The 16,530-nt window shown below is 37.9% G+C and overlaps 1 protein-coding gene across 1 annotated transcript in view; it reads right to left on the reverse strand.

The window, feature by feature from the left end:
* Positions 1-15,430, reverse strand: part of LOC134790098 (protein scarlet-like) — a 29,655-nt gene extending 14,225 nt beyond the window's left edge. Inside the window, exons 1-5 of the mRNA XM_063760876.1 lie at positions 15,176-15,430; positions 12,595-12,643; positions 11,570-11,753; positions 11,064-11,216; positions 5,752-5,990 (exon numbers count right to left, since the gene is read on the reverse strand). Of these exons, the coding sequence (XP_063616946.1) occupies positions 5,752-5,990; positions 11,064-11,216; positions 11,570-11,753; positions 12,595-12,643; positions 15,176-15,386 (836 nt within the window). The 5' untranslated portion in view covers positions 15,387-15,430. The remainder of the gene's footprint in view (positions 1-5,751; positions 5,991-11,063; positions 11,217-11,569; positions 11,754-12,594; positions 12,644-15,175) is intronic.
* Positions 15,431-16,530: the final 1,100 nt, after the last annotated feature.

The following is a 16,530-nucleotide window of genomic DNA, read 5'->3' on the forward strand; positions in this document are numbered from 1 at the left end:
TTATCTGTGTCGGACCGTTGCTCTAGCTTCAAAAACCACGGAGGAAAACGAGGAGTACGTTTGTATGGAGAAATGACCACTCCCGTTGGCTCTTAAATCTGACGATAACAAAACGTGTATAAGGGCTATTGCCCTTATTAATGCTTTCAATATGATTTTGATAAGTATACTAGCTTTTTAAGAGCACTTCCCTTGCCATTATAAGTTGGACTTCCTTGTTGCGTGTCATAATAAAGCACGTACAAGATTAAGAAAGCTTACAATAAAGCAACTAGAAGGGGGATATAAGTCCTTATAATTTGTGCCCAAATGCACCCTTATTAGTGATAATATGGCTCATATAAGAATATTATTTTTGGCATTTTAAGCCACTACAGGAGGAATTTTTGTTTGTTGGGACGTAACTAGGTATTAGTTAATGGTTACATGATGGTGTAATTCATGTGAAGTTACACACAGATCAACTTATAATATAGGTAGGTACCTAAATAAAATAAAAAAACATTTTCACTTCTCATGCTCAAAAAGTGCACCTTTATGTCGTGCGTAGACGACATAAAATCGCATTTTATGCTCTAGAGATAAAAGTAAAATTTTCTTCTAAGACTAAGGTAATCGGTCTCAACAGCCAAACAGTTAATAGTAGATTGTACAACAAGGGCATAAGTGACCCATCTTTACCCGAGGCAATTTTTTGGTCTGAGCGAAGCGAAGACCAAAATAGTAGACGAGGGTAAAAATGGACATTTATGCCCTTGTTGTACACTCTGCTTTTCACTTCGATTGCGAGGAAAATATACAAAAAATCAAATATTTTAGGTTATTTTAACGTATTTATTCAAGACTAACGAAAATTGTTCTTGGGCCGGTCGGAGGCGCGGGGCACGCCGATCGGGAGAGCGCCGGTCGGGGGCGCGCCGGCAGGGCTGGCAGTTTGTATGGCAGAATTTGGACTTTATTGCTAAGTCAATAAGGGTCGTAATAGATGATTTTACTTTATGCTCTAGAGCATAAAATGCGATTTTATGTCGTCTACGCACGACATAAAGGTGCACTTTTTGAGCATGAGAAGTGAAAAACATATTGCACAATTTTACTGAGCAATAAAATTGTGTAGATGACAAAACTTGTTATATTACTTTATTTTTGCTACAATTTATTAGAAATCCGTATTTTCTGTCATTAAATTTAGTAAATCACATAAAATAGGAGTCGATTATCGTTCAAAAATGCTCCGAAATGTTTGACTTGGCAGGAAACCAAGCGTCTGAAACTCTGATCACATGTTGAAAATTAAAAAAATTTAAATTAAAAGTTAGTTGGCGGGAATTGGTTATGTATTATGTTCTTTCGCTTTACGACAATTTCGTGGTGTAAATTGCCGTGAAAAATATAATTATTTTCCTCGCAATCGAAGTGAAAAGCAGAGTGTACAACGAGGGCATAAATGTCCATTTTTACCCTCTTCTACTATTTTTAAAAATTACCTCGGGTAAAAATGGGTCACTTTATGCCCTTGTTGTACACTCACTATTAATTCAAATTATTAAATAAATAAAAAAACTATTTAAACTCCCGTAATAAAAGTATAATCCCAATTCGTTTGATAAATCGTTTTTTTTTTATTTAAGTCATGCCTTTATTCGTCGCTCAAACTAAAATTTCTTATACAAAATAAAAAGATAAATTAATTCGAAAACCTCAGAGTAATTTAAAAAATCCTCTGAAAGTATTTTTACATTGGAATTCAAGATTAAAGCATACCGCTAGAGCAATTCCAGCGTCGGATGTCAGCAATGGAAACATCGTCTCACTCAAACGAGATTTTTATTGATGTATATTTCCGACGAAAGAGGTCAAAACCAAATGAGCCGAGGGCCTACGTGACTTCTATAAGGTTCCATTGATTTCGAAATTCTATCAAATATTTGAATACCACTGTTAAGCAGCTTTAAGTTTACGACCAATTAAAAGTAGATTCGATGAAACTTTGAATTAAGTATTTAATGTTTGTATTAATAGACATTGACCATAAATCGGTATGTTGTTTTTATATTTAACATTTTGTCCTTTTTACTTATTTTACTAATTAAGTAGAGTTAGACAAGAAAAGTTTGCTGCGATTTTGATAGCCCACGCAGTGCGAGTGTTATTTTAAACGTCAATCTTCTATGAAATTATGACGTATACATTTAATAACACTTGCACTGCGTGGGCTATCATAATCACTGCAGACTTTTCTTGGTCTAACAATTAACTTCTTTGAAATAAATATCATTTTTGGTAAACATTTTCAGCAATTGCTATGGCGCGTTCCAACTCGGTACCCTAATTAATAAAAACGCATAAAAATGGCAAATTGATTACTTAATGAAAACAGGCAACTATTTAATAGTACGAGCGACATGTTTTTAATGTTGTAGGTTAATATACTTAATTACTTACTAAACTGCTTTAAATTTTATTGCGACTATGCGTTATATTATACTTATAGGGATAGTGTTTTCACTGTTTTCTATCTTTGTTGTTTTGTTAGTCAACTAACTAGGTTATATATCCTACCAAGCAAGTGTCAAGCATTAAACACATAGCGCTTTAAAGATTTCTTTAAATAAAGGAGAAAGGTATACCTACATATATATGTGTAGGTACACCTTTCTGTGTTATAACACAGAGCAGCAGAGACGACAATTAATACAATTAACTTAACCGTTTTACTGCCATTTGACATTAATAGCACAGCACTAAAATGGTGTATTGCCCAGAAAAGAAAGAATAGTTTAGTTTTATTTTGTTCGTGATGGTATAAAACGCTGGCAAAGGCATTAGGCACGACTTTGGCAAAACGGGTTATAAAATGAGAACCGAGATTTAAAATTTAGACTAGATACGAGTATATCCAATCCAGTCATGAGGAATGACGTTGGTGACCTGTAACTAGCAGAACGACAATCGACCTAAAGATAGGCATAGAGGTATATATAATATACATAAGAGCTATATTTAAATAACTGGTTTAAAATTGTAATATTTAGAAACACGTTACGAACGCATAAATATAATAATAGAATCTAATCTGATTAATTTTAGAACGTATCAGGTTTGTTTTTATTTAGAATATTAAGGTTCAATGTACTAATGATTTATTTAACGGAATTAAATATTTTATATATTCCCTAATTAGCTCCTTTATTTATTTGTTGTAACGTAAAACTCTTTGCTTTTTCGCATTCTTATGTTATTTCACTCCAAATTCTAAATTTATATTTGATGCTCTGAAGAGGAAAATATAATAATTACTGACGTGACGGCAGCTTTAGAAAACTGCAATTAAAAGACTAACAATTACCTAATTTTTTCTTTATGAGGTACAAATGAAAAAATAAATTATTCTCTAATTATTCCTGCTCCAAAAAATTCCTATTAAAGTTTTCCAGAACACTAAACTCAATATCCCACGTCATCAAATAAGTCGCAAGCGAGATTTCCCAGCCTATTCATCTTCAACAGTCTAGGTCTAGGCAAATTATTCAAGGGACTGTAATACTGGAATATTGCCCGTTTGCTGAAACGGTCGCGCAATTTCCGCCCTCAGCTTAGAACGGATCCTAGATCTAAATTGCTATTTTACCCTGAACGTATGCACCATCAGTCACACTGACATGTCAAAATACTTATGCATATATTATTGAAAAAATATAAGGTCCACCGATGGTTAGTTAAAAGGGGGTTTAAAGTTTAAAGCCAGGAAATTAGGAAACAAAATATAATAAACAAAGCAGTAATGTCGCAAAAGTAATTCCCTAATTAATGCAGCTGCAGACAAGGCTGGGAACCGGTTTTTATTCATACAAAAATACCGGTATTATTACGTTCTTTTTCGTCCTTTGGTTTATTATTTCATTTTTGATGGGTCAATCTAATAATACGAAGTCGTTACCTAAATACCTACATGATTCAGTCCTACGGAAAGAGCATAAAACTATTAAAAAAATTGTGATAAAAAAAACCGGTTCCGAGCCCTGGCTGCAGTTGCCATCCGAATGTAACCTTTATAAAACTCAATAAATCAATGATATAAGATAGGAAAATAAATTCGGTCAAGAAAAAGAAGCGCTTGAAATGCTCATGAAATGTTTGTGTAACATGTAACATGATTCTTTCTTCACCAAGGTTAATGCCCTTTAAGCCTATAATTTAAGCCTGTTTATGACCTGAAGGTCAAACCAAAATTACCGGTTGAAAAATACTATCATTAAAAAGCCTTGGAGATGAAAGAATAATTACTGAATCCTGACAAAGAGACATGAAAGCAATTTGAAGTCCGTTTTTTACAACGATCGAGACAAGTTTTCATTTATTTCTTCGGCTTTCGCTGGGGTTCTAAATACTAATAAAATTCGTTGAAATTGCAGGAAAGACTTTAATTGGATTTTTTGGATTGAAAATTATCCTTTATTGTAGTTTTTTTATGGAACTGGGGATAGATTTCAGAGGTTTTATATTTGCATATTTTCGAGCAATGGCATTGGAATCGAGAATTCCTAAAATTATTCCCGTTTTTATATAACTTACTTACGTAAACTCCCTTGGCTCAGCGACCCAAAATGAGACTTAGCCTCCGACACAAGGCAGCGCCACTTTTCTCGGTCCTGTGCGACCACTCGCTAATTCTTGACTCGAAGTTCGCGTAGGTCGTTTTTTATATAAGCCTAGTATAAAATCATTAACGAATTTTAATCGCGAATGATCGAGTGAGATTCGATATAACACACATTTAAAGTTTATATCGTTGTAGCACAGTTAAAATAAAATTAAATAATATGTGTTTATCGTCAGGAGGTTAAAAAAAAGTAGGTACTTAATATCAACTTTCAACTAACCGCTCTAGAGCTTCTACGCGTTAATTAAAACTTTGCGATAGAGACGCGGTAAAAGTTATCTTTATCTAGATAGCTTTTACCTTTTTTTTAGTTTCCGACCTTTTCCAACGAGAACCGGTTAAGCGTGAGTCGCAATAGTGTCACATTCCCTGCGGAAGCCACCCAAAAAGGTTACTTGACACCTACTGTTGGTATTAGGTTTCAAATGGTTATTTAATTTTAATCCTCTTAAGGACTTTTATCACAATTCACACTGTTCACAGTTGTCATCATTATTATTGATTTTTATTGTGTCTCTAGGTTAATTTTTATCTAGTTGCCGAACTGATGTACTTTAGATATTCGTAGAGCTACATAAAGCTGCTGTTACTGCTATATGTATTAAGATGTACGGTCAGCAGCAGAAGTTGCTAAACGGGCCAGGTCAGGTGTTCAAAATGAGGTTGACGCGACTTTATTGTTAAGAGAATAAGAGCGTGTCCAAGTAAATTTGAACACCTCGCCCGTTTAGCAACTTCTGTACCTGTGAACCTTTAAATGTATATTTAAATTTCACTTCCTAACCTACGTTCGAGAGGCTAGTTGGTGCGGAGCGCATATGACCAGCCACGTCCATGACTTATTTATCTCCTGAGCATGAACACTATTCCTACTGTAGTTTCATGAGTAGAATAAAAAAGTACTCAGGAAGCAAACACTAGAACAACAGAACTACTTCCCGCAGACAATAGAACTACTTACTTGATGGAACAATTCGAACGTTCCAGAAACCAGTTGGTGTACCGAGCATATGACCAGCTTCCCCCAGTAGCTAAACTCCTGTGCTGTGACGCTATTCCCACTGCGGCTTGAATAAAAAGATACTCACGAAGCAAAGAAGTGATCAGCCTGTTCAATAGTCCCATGAAACGCCGTTCGTCCCGCAGCTAATAAGACCACTTGATGGAACAATTCGAACGTTCCAGAGGCCGGTTGGTGTACCGAGCATATGACCAGCTTCCCGCCGGCGGCCAGCCTTCGTAGTCTCGCTACTACGGCGTTGGCGGCCCAGCTGTCAAGACCGGTGGTTGGCTCGTCACAGAAGAGGATGGGCGGGTCGTTTAGGAGCTGAAAGATATAAATAATGTTTGGAGGTGTTCATTTTGACATCCAATACATAAAACCAAATAGAATAGAGTGTTCTGTGTGATAGAGTGTGTGTCTCTTTGATAAAAACTAAAAGAGATTATTATCTCAACGGAAATACGTTAGTGAACTTTTGTAAGTCGATAGTTTAGCCGTTTTTACCCGGTAACAAAACCGAACAGTGTCAAATATAATTTCCCTTGTGGTTTTATGTACGGTTTTATCCTGTTATGAAAGTATTTCATACATATGTAAAACTTACAGTTTTTGTAAATAAAATTACACAATGACAAAAGTTTGTGTACTTTTTACAAGACAGGTGTCAAAGGTTTGATTGCCATTAAATATATAGTTTGTCAAAGTACTGTCACATTTCAATTATAGACAGAGAGAATCATACTATCTTTGTCTTACACTAGTACTAGCTCCCAAAAGCAAAGGATGAGTATAGTTTTCCTGGTTCTTACTGACTGACAAATTGGTTTGACCAATTACCGTCAATATAGCCAACTTTGCCCGCTTTTTTCGAAAAAAACACGAATTTCTCAAAAAAAATATATGACATCGTATGACTTTTTTTGCACAGCACGTCCATTGTAATCAACCGCGTCAGTTTACTTGAAGAAAAAAAATTAAATCCTGTTTTTACCCACGTCTTTGGCGTTTTAGTGGGAGGGCACAGATATCCGAGGTTGTGGCCAACATTGCCCACGTCAATTTGGTGCTGAAATACAGCTCTTATGATGTGATGTCTAAGAATCACAAAAAGTTTTTGGGAAATCCTACCATTCCCTGTTAATAACTTATCGATAAGTATGTAAACTTTTGAATAAATCGGGTGGGCAATGTTGCCTACCCGTTTTTGCCCTTTTCCATACAAGACTCACCTAAGCATTTTACAAAGGCTAGGGTTGTCACTTTAGAGAAAACCTGTTACAATAGTTTAATGGCCTAAAATATGAGTTTTGCTGTATTTTTCTTGCGTAAAAGGGATAAAACGTCTAAATAAGGGATAATAAGACCAATCAAAAAAAGTTTATATATTTATAAACTTACTTTAGTGTACAAATATAACCTTCTTTTACTTGCGAAGTTGGGTAAATTTGTCAAAAGTGACAACCCTAAGCCGTTTTTGGTGGTGGGCAATGTTGGCATCCATAGGTCTGTAAATTACCGGATTACATTGCCCACCGCCAAAACTTTTGTGTCTTTAGGCCTTTTTAGATTAAAAGTCAATGGACATAATCTATGCTTCATGTTTTATAACTGAAACCCGGAAATATTTGTCAAAGGATTCTCAATTTTTTTCTACATGCATTCATTTTTTAACAATTTTTTGCCGCCGAAACATACCCTATATTTGACAACTCGCTGAAAATTCCCAAGTCAAGTTGTGCACATGTTTGGTGTATAGTTTTGTCACAAATTTAACCTTTTTTCTGCTAAAGATAGCAGGGTGGCCATAAGTATTTTAAATTTTTCTACATTAACGAATTTGCTTAAAATTGTCGTTTTGGGCAAAGTTTCCTCTGGTGGCAAAGTTGGCCATATTCACGGCATAAAATTGATAATTTTAGTTCCCGTTTCTGCCACGACTCGTCTCTTTCCGCACAAACTCTATGATGATGTGAAAGACTACACCAAAGAGTAGTATAATAGATTTTTGTGTTTCATCATAATATAAATTAAAGAGGTCGAGTGCTCTGTGATAATGGCCAATTTTTTTACAGTTCGAAAAAAGAATCTCGTTTGTCTTGTCAGTTTAAATTTTAAATAAAAGTCTGCAAGCGAGTTGTCTTGAATTTTAGACTTTCGTTATTTGCAAAGCAATTATTTCGCTACATACAAGTAAGTTTCTACTATGTTTCCAATAATGTTTATTAGCAGTAGGTACAGTCAAGTGTAAAAGTATGGGTATAGACAAGTTACTCATAAAAATGTCCCATAGTTCTTAATTCGCTGACATAAGAGCTATGGGACATATTTTTGAGTATGATTTGTGCACCCATATTTTCACACTTGACTGTACGAGCATTCTGCGCCCTGTACGCCCTGTACACTCTTGGCAACGGTCCGTCATAATCATAACTGAGCTACGAGCGGTCGGGTTGAGCTGGAGCGAGGCCAGGCGTGGCGCGAGCTTGTGAAGGCCCTTTGCACCTCTGGGGTGCCATAGGACAACAGCTAATATAAGTATAAGCTAAGTAAATGACCCATGAAAGGTCTTAAATGTATGTTTGGTTTTTTGAAATACCATCATCAGGCTGTCCCAGAACAAGATGGAAGGGTGTAGTGCTGAAGGACATGAGTGAGTGCAAGCCGAGGACGATGTCGTGGACAGGGCGTAGTGGAGAAGGGTAAGCAGGAAAGCTGCCCCACCACCATGTGAGGAACGGAGACAGAGGTTATTTTAAATACCATAAAACCAGGACTTTAAAAGTCGACATGGCATAGAGTGACAAGAAAACGTTGATTCACCCATTTAATACCTTGATTGTACTACATATTACCTATAGGGTAGGTCAGCGGTCGGCAACCTTTTAGCAGCCAAGGGCCAAATAGTAGTTACCGAAGTTGACGCGGGCCGCACTTTGTTAATATTTATGCCTTTATCAGACATTGTCGTTTGTCAATATTACATACAAAATAGCCAGGGAGGCTCGCGGGCCGCAAGTGAGAGGTTCGCGGGCGGCACGCGGCCCGCGGGCCGCTTGTTGCCGACCGCTGGCACAGTATAAGAACAGTAGTGAATCTTCATAGAAATGTGCCGCTGCCGGCTTGAATGTGTGCGTGCGCGCCGGGCGCCGTGTACGCACGCGCTGCCACGCACACATTAGCATAATATACGGGGGAATACGGTGGCGGCAGTGTGGGCCGTACCGCGACTGTGATCGCGCGCATTCGAGTACGCTACCCGCCCGCTCGCATTTGTCTGCTCTGACGGTACGCCTTAATTTTTTTGATCATGACTATGAACAGAGGCAATAGTATAAGTAAGGTACTAGATTGAAAAGCTTGATTATATCACTATTGTATACAATACTTTTTCTACGAATCAACAAAAATAATACTTTAAACTAGTAGAATCATACAAACAAACCAAACCAAAAGTATACAGCAGGGGTCACCAAATGGCGGACCGCGGTCCGGATGCGGACCGCCGACCTATATAATGTTAATACATATTTAATAGACTCAAGTAGAAAAGGACCGCGATGGTCACATTATTTTAAAAAATCGGACCCCTGAAGAAACTAATTGGTGACCACTGGTATACAGCTAAGATACGGGAGCAGCCGCGATACCTTCATAATACTGGTACGCGCCCCGGCCGCCGCGTTGGTTGGTCAATGACACCTTCTCGCACTCATGAGGCCCTGGTACTTTCTCCGCGCTAAATTCAATTTTTAGACAGTTGTTTTCCCGATTTTGGCCACCGTAGCCTATGGAGACTAACAAGCAACACTAAGTGGTTTTCGTAGTCTATGGATGTTGCTATATTAAGGGTGTCACATGCGCGTTTCTGATTTATTACCCAATTGTTTCTACTATATAACCTAAAATTAATAATTAATTTGAGCTATGGTTTTGTTTCGCCCTCTTGACCGCGGCGAGCTGTAATTGGTCATTTTCATTATAGTTGACTAAACTGTATCGAAATGAATATTATAGTTGAGTTGGGAGCCCGTACATTAAAAATACCCATTTGCAGTTTGGTATAAGAAATCTTAATTCAAAAATTACAGTCGTACAGTAGAAAAAAAAAATAGTGTCTCAATAACGACTCCTCAAACCCGGACTTGTCATTCTTCATAATACCTACTTGCCCATGCTTCCCTAAAACCTTTTTACTAAATTTATACGTAAGGATGAGAATTTACTTTACTTTAACCGCTAACAATAAAGCGTTCCGAACATGCAGAAACCGGAGGATTTTTTTCTGTATCGAATTTATAATTTTTTTAATAACTGCCATTTCCTAATGTTAATATTTAAAAAGCGTTTTATGTATACTTCATTTATGAATTGATAGAACATTTCATTATATTATAATAAATAGAAACGTAGTGCTACTCATAATATGCAAATAATATTTAACTAAAAATAAAAGTGACAACCCTAAGCGCCAGCCTAAACCCGAGCGGCCTTAGATTCACTACTGTTCTTAGTGTACTGTGCCGCTGGTGTAGGTAAACGAAACATGAAGTCCGTCAGAAATCAGAGATGCTTTTTTGGGAACCATCGCAACGATCATCTCTGGTGTAAACTTCGTACAGAAAAGGTGTCAACTTTACTGCGTAACAGCAGCGTTACTGTTTGGAGTTGCAGGTTTAATGTTATACTTTTATGAGTAATTTTTTAATGAAATACAGGGTGATTCATGAGACGTGAGCAGGACTAATCCTGCACACTCAGTAACTGATAATTGATCGATCACAGTCGTATTTAAATGAAACAACCACACTTTTTCCTATTATTTAACTTTTTGGAGAGGGCAAATTTAATCCTCTACAATCATGGTCACCCTACAAGACCTAATTAATGAGCATAAAACCTCTTTAATTTTTGATTACGAAGAAAATAAACTGTCAAACTTGAGTGAGATACGAGTTTTCAAAAGTAACCAGACCACGATGACAGTGGTGACATTCAATTTGACACAGAATATCGGTAGTTTAGTATTCTAATTTTAGGGTGACCACGCATGTCGTAAATAAATTAATAACTTTTTTTTTCAACACGACTAGAAAATTAACGTTAACCTCACTTATACTGATACGAAAGTGTTGCTTATAATTTACGAAATGCGCAGTATTAGTCCTGCTCACGTCTCCTGGATCACCCTGTATATACTTAATATGAAAATAATCGATTTTATTTCCCATAACCTTACTATATTCGCTAGTTAGCACATTGTTCACACAGGCCACAGAGCAACATAGACCTACATGCATATGCATAAAGTTCAATTTCAGTTTTGACATTTCGGTGACGTGGCGTCCGAGTGACAGCTTTTGTGTTTGACACGGCGTCGAAAAGGTTAACTGATATTACCTGGACAGCCAAGGCGACTCGTTTCCTCTCTCCTCCTGAGAGTGCCTTCAGCTTGGTCCTGTTGCAGTTGACGACCCCCAACTCTTCAAGTAGCTGGTGGATTCTTCTAGTTCTCACTGCTGATGATGATCGCTTGTCCATCATGAGTCGAGCCTGTGTACATTTTAATAATTTAATCGGTAGAGTCGGACCAAGAAAAGTCTGCAGCGGATTTGATAGCCCACGCAGTGCAAGTGTCATTTATACGTCATAATTTCATAGAAGTTTGACGTTTAAAATAACACGTGCACTGCGTGGGCTATCAAATCCGCTGCAGACTTTTCATGGACTGACTATACCAAAATGTTAATTCAACGAAAGATTTATTGATTACAAGAGAAACGATTATACGATTAAGAGATGCGTTATTCATAAACGCCTTACTGTCCTGAATTAGCTATGAATCGTTCAGGTATCCTGTCATGGCACTTTTTATCGACTTCCACTATAAAAAATATTATTCTTACCATAAACTCCATATGTTCAATAACGGTAAGGTCGTCAATAGCCAAGTCTTCCTGAGGCACGAAGCCAGATATCTTAGCTATTAGATCAGCTCCCGCCAATCTTCCGTTCAGCATCAGGTATCCTGTCATCGCACTCTTGTCACGACGACTTATGGCCGCTAGTAGGGTGGTTTTGCCGGCTCCACTATGAAACAATAAATTATAAATATTATAATATAAGGCGAGGATATCGCTTAAAGGGGCCCACTGATTAACAGTCCGCTGGACAGTATCGGCCTGTCAGTTGTTCGGAACTGTCAAAATTTTGTTCTAACTTATAGGCCGATACCGTCCGGCGGACTGTTAATCAGTGGGCCCCTTTATAAAGGGTAGAATTTACAGTCGTGGCCTAGAAATAGAAATCTGACGGACGTCAATTTAAAAGTATAGGTACTTAGAGTTAGACCATCTGCAGCGATTTTGATAGCCCACGCAGTGCAAGTGTTATTTATACGTCATAATTTCATAGAAGATTGACGTTTAAAATAACACTTGCACTGCGTGGGCTATCAAAATCGCTGCAGACTTTTCTTGGTCTAACTCTAATTAAATTGACATGACCAACACCAATTCTGAGGGCCCGTTGCATCAATTACAATTGACGGATGGACGGTATTAACAATGATCAGTTAACCTTTTGGACGCTAATGACCGATATATCCGCACCGCAGGCCAACGCCAAAGACTGATTAATCGGTCACAAACAACAGAGCAACATATAGACCTGCGTACATATGCATAAAGTTCAATTTCAGTTTTGACACTTCGATGACGTGGCGTCCGCGTGAGAGCTTTTGTGTTTGACATGGCGTCGAAAAGGTTAAGCTTTATATCAGTGTTTTTCAAACTTTTTCTTGACGTGACCCCCTCAGTACGAACAAAATGTTTCGCTTATGTATTGTTTTAAGGTTGGCAGGCTACTCAGGGGGTCGCGACCCACAGTTTAAAAAACACTGATGCTTTATACTGATAATTAATAGACTTACCTGGAGCCCATTAAAGCTACTAAGTTTCCGGAAGACAGCACGCCGCTAACTGCAAAGGAAAAATAAGGTTAATATTTGAATACAATAATGGGCATACAAATATCAAACAAAACATTTTAACCCAACGTACGACACTTACGACAGTCAGTGTTGTTAATAACGCTTATTTTTAGGCTTAAAGACTCCCTCAAGACTCCCTCAAGGCCCTCAAGACACGTAAGTGTTGAAGACTCGACTATATTTGAGAATTGTATTTAAGTATTTATTTTACGCGTATGGATGTAACAAATCATCTTTGCCGCCTTTGAGGCGTTAAGCCTCGAGAGTCTTAAAGGTTCGAGTCTTTAAGCCTCGAAATGAGCGTTATTCACAACACTAACGACATTTCGTTTTTTGTAATAAAAAAATTCGCTTTCAAAGTCTTTATTAAGCCTAGGTACGCCACAGCATCACACTCATCAGTCGCATGCATGTTATTTTAAAAACGAATTGATTGAAATCTTATTTATAAAAAATCGGCCAAGACCATGTCGGGCCATGCTCAGTGTAGGGTTCTGTAGTTACCATTATGTTAGAATAGGCGACTACGGAACCCCAAAAATAGGCTTAGCAATTTTAATGCAATGGCAGGTCAAACGATGCACGTTACATATCCCACACATGGTTAGGTGTTTACATATAGAGTTTGTGCGGAAAGAGAAGAGTCGTGGAATGTATTGGGCCCCATACATTCCACGACTCTTCTCTTTCCGAACAGACTCTACTGTTTAAATCATATTAACCCTTCCCGTATATTTTCCTGAGAAAATCGATGGAATGGGGTTGGCCGGTCGAAGTATTTAGCAGATGGCGCCAGCATAATAGCTAGCCCTGTCAATCCCTAGAAATTTGTTAAAAAAAACCGGGCAAGTGCGAGTCGGACTCGCGCACGAAGGGTTCCGTACCATAATGCAAAAAACGGCAAAAAAAAAACGGTCACCCATCCAAGTACTGACCCCGCCCGACGTTGCTTATCTTCTGTCAAAAATCACGTTTGTTGTATGGGAGCTTGGGAGCCCCACTTAAATCTTTATTTTATTCTGTTTTTAGTATTTGTTGTTATAGCGCCAACAGAAATACATCATCTGTGAAAATTTCAACTCTATAGCTATCACGGTTCGTGCGATACAGCCTGGTGACAGAGAGACGGACGGGCGGACGGACAGCGGAGTCTTAGTAATAGGGTCCCGTTTTACCCTTTGGGTACGGAACCCTAAAAAATAATGGAATGCCCTGGATGCCAGCTCTTTAAGTCAAATCTCATAGAAAAAGGGGCAAGCTATGATGGCGCCATCTATGCAAACCTTTGACAGTTGCCAACCCCATTAGGGATTCAAAGTTACTTTTAGTTTAATGTTTTCTATCAAAATCGCGGGCACAAACTAGTTTTAACTAAATCCAAGACATTATGCTAAATGGCTCAGCTAATGGATGCATTTCGTCCAAATAGTTTCTTCTTGGAAACTCGTCGTTAGTAAACTGGTCCGGTTAATTTTCCACTAAACTGCGGTTGTGCAACTTGCCTTTTAGCATATAACGAGGTTGCCACTGGCTTATTAATTAATGAAGTGTTAATTGTAATAATTCGAAGTGCAGTAACTTATAAAACAAATATCAATATTTGGGGACAATCTTATGTACAGATCAACCTAGTCTCAAACTAAATAAATGTTGTACTACGGGTACTAAATAGGTGGCGATATATGTACCTACAGTCCTACATACATAAATAGATATAAATTCATATTTAAATTCATATAAAACTCGGGAACTGTGTGTTAAACGAAAATAGACGTAAATATGTATTTTTAAATATGTTCTCATGTCAGTGATGTATTGTCTTTATGAGAATAAATGTCTTTAAACCTCAACCTAAACACACAAGTAAATGCTCTTACCGGGATTCCAACAATAAAATAAGTACAGCACTTAAAGCACTCAAAAATACATCAAATATAATAATATAACGGTAGAATTAAATGCATTCAATAAATATTAGCTATGCCCGCAAAAAGTAAGCGGATTTGTCCATCCATTTGGATTACCCATTTGCAACGGTGGCTTAGTGTCAGTAGACGACCATTGCGATAAGGAAAATGCTCTAGCTGAAAATTCTTCACCGACTAAGTAGTGTCAGGTTGTCCGAATTGTCATTTAGGGATGACAAATGGTTTTTATCAGAAAATTAAGTTAAGTTAAAGAAAGCTGTCCCACCACTCAAAAACCGTACATAAAATTGGAAACAATTTTAGAAGTGGAGACCGATTTTTGAATCGATCGATTCGAGCGCTCGATTTCGTGTTCCCTTCATTACTATCTCCCCTGAATTTAAATTCTACTAATAAAATTGAAAACAAGTGATTCAATATCACTAGATTCTCAATTTATATCGCTCATATTTAAAAAAAATCCATTTCGCCGTATTTTATCGATGTTCGAGTGACGAAATAGAGCGATCAAAATTCAAAAATCGCCTCCCTGATACTTCATTGCGAGCCAGAATAAAGAAATTGAATGAACTTTCTGATTTCACATAACGTACCTCCATGTAAAACCTTGACTTCTTCATATATCGGCGACGACCAGATGCTGGTCTGATGTTTCTTCGTCCTATAAACAGAGAGATCCTTCCATGCTAATGTGAGGTTCCCAGGGTTGTCGCTAAGAGTTGATAGTTCATCGTCCTCCTCCCAGTTGACGATGGCGCCAGTGAGCACGTTGCGCGTGGGCAGCTTTAGACCCAGGTCCGTCATTGTGCGTTATTGCATTTGTATCTGTAACAGAAATTGGTGTAAGAATGTGGTCAATGTGCAATGTGGATATTATAGACGGACCACGCACAGACTTAAATCCTTAACCGTCAGTGGCAGATTTGCCCTAAGGCCCAGTAGCCCCGGGCCTAGGGCGGCAAGATATTAGGGGCGGCAAATTGTGACAAAAATTTCGCTAATGATAACAAGAAATAACTCAAAATGTAGTCAATATGATGGGTGCTGAGAAAAGGGCGGCTACAGGGTCTGGGGCCTAGGGCGGCAAAGACTGCAAATCTACCAGTGTAAACCGTTACAAGTAGGACCTTGAAAAGACCCCGGGCCTACCGCCTCATTGGCCCTAAGCGCCACTTGCACCATTCCACTATCCCGGAGTTAACCGGTTGAACCTAGAGTTACCATGGTTCCCAGTACAATTTGACACTGGGTTAACGGTTTAACGGCTTAACCCCGGGTTAATGGAATGGTGCAAGTGGCCCTAAGTTAGATTAAGAAAGGTTATTTTGTGTTTTTTTGTATGACAGTATCTATTTTCTTTCTGTCGTAATATAATAATGCCATTAATCCACTCGTCAACATTAGATTTCCTTTGGGACTCTGAACTTTAGAGCATTTAATAACTGGAGACGTCATGGCAGTCATTTTCTGTACGAAACAGTCTGCCGATTATTGCGGGGGAGGGGACGTCAAATGTATTGTACCTACGAGGGGCGTTCAAAATATTCTCGGTATTGATATCTTACAACCTCTTCTAAAATTTCTTTTGTTACTGGCCGCTAAGGTTTATTCATTGACATTAAAAAAAAGTATAATTCGAACCGAGATGTTCTTTTGTTTTTCTGCAATTGCTGAACAAACATGAACATCATGTGCGAATTGACAATGTTAACTAAATCAGAACATCAATGCGTCATAAGATTCTCGACAAAACAGGGTAAAAATAAAAAAACCATAAAAGAGGAAATGGATTGTGTTTACCGTGAGTCTGCTCCTTCTTTATCTACCATTTAAAAGTGGTCAAGCGAATTTTAGGGTGGAAGGGCTAGTATTGAAGATGACCCTAGACCTGGTCGGCCTGTAGTAGCTACTTCACAAGAAAATATTGATAAAGTGGAAAAACTTATAT

Source organism: Cydia splendana, chromosome 4, assembly GCF_910591565.1.
Source record: "Cydia splendana chromosome 4, ilCydSple1.2, whole genome shotgun sequence".
Taxonomy (NCBI): Eukaryota; Metazoa; Arthropoda; class Insecta; order Lepidoptera; family Tortricidae; genus Cydia; species Cydia splendana.